The sequence below is a fragment of the Eimeria tenella genome, genomic scaffold, assembly GCF_000499545.2.
Source record: "Eimeria tenella Houghton genomic scaffold, Eth_scaff1150, whole genome shotgun sequence".
NCBI lineage: Eukaryota > Apicomplexa > Conoidasida > Eucoccidiorida > Eimeriidae > Eimeria > Eimeria tenella.
Window position 1 is genome coordinate 1 of NW_013543622.1, and position 3,279 is coordinate 3,279.

Below are 3,279 nucleotides of genomic sequence, written 5' to 3' on the forward strand. Positions count from 1 at the left end.
GAGTGGATGGTTTGTGGTTAGCAGAAAGTTGAGTGTGATGGTGTGGTTGGGAGAGAAGCGTTGCGTATGGGTAATTTGAGTTGGGTGTAAGGAGCAGATGGGTGCGTGGTTGGACGGCAATTCGTTGGGAAAGGAGGGGGCAGGAGTTAGCCGTGATGAGAGGTGGTTGGGTTTGTGGAATGTTGCGAAGAGGTCGGCGAGACGAATGCTGCCGCTATTCAAGGGCGTTCAGGAAATACCTAGGCGTGTCGAGAGTCGTGTTGGTGAGGGTGGAGTGGATGGTTTGTGGTTAGCAGAAGGTCGAGCGTGATGGTGTGGTTGGGAGAGAAGCGTTGCGTATGGGTAATTTGAGTTGGATGGAAGGAGCAGATGGATGCGTGGTTGGACGGAGGTTCGTTGGGAAAGGAAGGGGCAGGAGTTAGGCGTGATGAGAGGTGGTTGGGTTTGTGGAATGTTGCGAAGAGGTCGGCGAGACGAATGCTGCCGCTATTCAAGGGCGTTCAGGAAATACGTAGGCGTGTCGAGAGTCGTGTTGGTGAGGGTGGAGTGGATGGTTTGTGGTTAGCAGAAGGTCGAGCGTGATGGTGTGGTTGGGAGAGAAGCGTTGCGTATGGGTAATTTGAGTTGGATGGAAGGAGCAGATGGGTGCGTGGTTGGACGGAGGTTCGTTGGGAAAGGAAGGGGCAGGAGTTAGGCGTGATGAGAGGTGGTTGGGTTTGTGGAATGTTGCGGAGAGCTCGACGAAGGGAGTGTAGGCATTGTTTATGGGCGTGCAGCAAGTGCGTAGTTGAGGCGTCAGCTGTGTTTGTGAGGGTGGAGTGGATGGTTGGTGGTTAGTAGACGTGTGAGTGTGATGGTGTGGTTGGGAGAGAAGCGTTGCGTATGGGTAATTTGAGTTGAGTGTAAGGAGCAGATGGGTGCGTGGTTGGACGGCAGTTCGTTGGGAAAGGAAGGGGCAGGAGTTAGGCGTGATGACAGGTGGTTGGGTTTGTGGAATGTTGCGGAGAGCTCGACGAAGGGAGTGTAGGCATTGTTTATGGGCGTGCAGCAAGTGCGTAGTTGAGGCGTCAGCTGTGTTTGTGAGGGTGGAGTGGATGGTTTGTGGTTAGCAGAAGGTTGAGCGTGATGGTGTGGTTGGGAGAGAAGCGTTGCGTATGGGTAATTTGAGTTGGGTGGAAGGAGCAGATGGGTGCGTGGTTGGACGGCAATTCGTTGGGAAAGGAGGGGGCAGGAGTTAGGCGTGATGAGAGGTGGTTGAGTTCGCGGAATGTTGCGAAGAGGTCGGCGAGACGAATGCTGCTCTATTTAGGGCGTTCAGGAAGTGCGTAATTGAGGCGAGAGTTGTGTTGGTGAGGGTGGAGTGGATGGTTTGTGGTTAGCAGAAGGTTGAGTGTGATGGTGTGGTTGGGAGAGAAGCGTTGCGTATGGGTAATTTGAGTTGGGTGGAAGGAGCAGATGGGTGCGTGGTTGGACGGCAGTTCGTTGGGAAAGGAAGGGGCAGGAGTTAGGCGTGATGAGAGGTGGTTGGGTTTGTGGAATGTTGCGGAGAGCTCGACGAAGGGAGTGTAGGCATTGTTTATGGGCGTGCAGCAAGTGCGTAGTTGAGGCGTCAGCTGTGTTTGTGAGGGTGGAGTGGATGGTTGGTGGTTAGTAGACGTGTGAGTGTGATGGTGTGGTTGGGAGAGAAGCGTTGCGTATGGGTAATTTGAGTTGGGTGGAAGGAGCAGATGGGTGCGTGGTTGGACGGCAGTTCGTTGGGAAAGGAAGGAGCAGGAGTTAGCCGTGATGAGAGGTGGTTGGGTTTGTGGAATGTTGCGAAGCGGTCGGCGAGACGAATGCTGCTCTATTTTAGGGCGTTCAGGAAGTGCGTAATTGAGGCGAGAGTTGTGTTGGTGAGGGTGGAGTGGATGGTTTGTGGTTAGCAGAAGGTTGAGTGTGATGGTGTGGTTGGGAGAGAAGCGTTGCGTATGGGTAATTTGAGTTGGGTGGAAGGAGCAGATGGGTGCGTGGTTGGACGGCAGTTCGTTGGGAAAGGAAGGAGCAGGAGTTAGCCGTGATGAGAGGTGGTTGGGTTCGTGGAATGTTGCGAAGAGGTCGGCGAGACGAATGCTGGTGCTATTTAAGGGCGTTCAGGAAGTACGTAGGCGTGTCGAGAGTTGTGTTGGTGAGGGTGGAGTGGATGGTTTGTGGTTAGCAGAAGGTTGAGTGTGATGGTGTGGTTGGGAGAGAAGCGTTGCGTATGGGTAATTTGAGTTGGGTGGAAGGAGCAGATGGGTGCGTGGTTGGACGGAGGTTCGTTGGGAAAGGAAGGGGCAGGAGTTAGGCGTGATGAGAGGTGGTTGGGTTTGTGGAATGTTGCGGAGAGCTCGACGAAGGGAGTGTAGGCATTGTTTATGGGCGTGCAGCAAGTGCGTAGTTGAGGCGTCAGCTGTGTTTGTGAGGGTGCAGTGGATGGTTGGTGGTTAGTAGAAGTGTGAGGGTGATGGTGTGGTTGGGAGAGAAGCGTTGCGTATGGGTAATTTGAGTTGAGTGTAAGGAGCAGATGGGTGCGTGGTTGGACGGCAGTTCGTTGGGAAAGGAAGGGGCAGGAGTTAGGCGTGATGAGAGGTGGTTGGGTTTGTGGAATGTTGCGGAGAGCTCGACGAAGGGAGTGTAGGCATTGTTTATGGGCGTGCAGCAAGTGCGTAGTTGAGGCGTCAGCTGTGTTTGTGAGGGTGGAGTGGATGGTTTGTGGTTAGCAGAAGGTTGAGTGTGATGGTGTGGTTGGGAGAGAAGCGTTGCGTATGGGTAATTTGAGTTGGATGGAAGGAGCAGATGGGTGCGTGGTTGGACGGAGGTTCGTTGGGAAAGGAAGGGGCAGGAGTTAGGCGTGATGAGAGGTGGTTGGGTTTGTGGAATGTTGCGGAGAGCTCGACGAAGGGAGTGTAGGCATTGTTTATGGGCGTGCAGCAAGTGCGTAGTTGAGGCGTCAGCTGTGTTTGTGAGGGTGCAGTGGATGGTTTGCGGTTAGTAAATGCGCGGCTGTGATGGTGAGGTTGGGAAAGAAGCTTTGCGCATAGGTTATTCCAGTTGGGTGTAAGGAGCAGATGGGTGCGTGGTTGGACGGAGGTTCGTTGGGAAAGGAAGGGGCAGGAGTTAGCCGTGATGAGAGGTGGTTGGGTTTGTGGAATGTTGCGAAGAGGTCGGCGAGACGAAAGCTGCCGCTATTTTAGGGCGTTCAGGAAGTACGTAGGCGTGTCGAGAGTCGTGTTGGTGAGGGTGGAGTGGATGGTTTGTGGT

At 53.9% G+C, this 3,279-nt stretch overlaps 1 protein-coding gene across 1 annotated transcript; it reads right to left on the reverse strand.

Moving 5' to 3' along the window:
* Nucleotides 1–1,301: 1,301 nt before the first annotated feature.
* Nucleotides 1,302–2,115, reverse strand: ETH_00006475 (uncharacterized protein; the record flags this gene model as incomplete). The annotated part of the gene is made up of 1 exon (XM_013378902.1): nucleotides 1,302–2,115. A coding segment is annotated over one exon (814 nt), but the record flags the coding sequence as incomplete, so codon positions are not given.
* Between the last annotated feature and the right edge of the window lie 1,164 nt (nucleotides 2,116–3,279).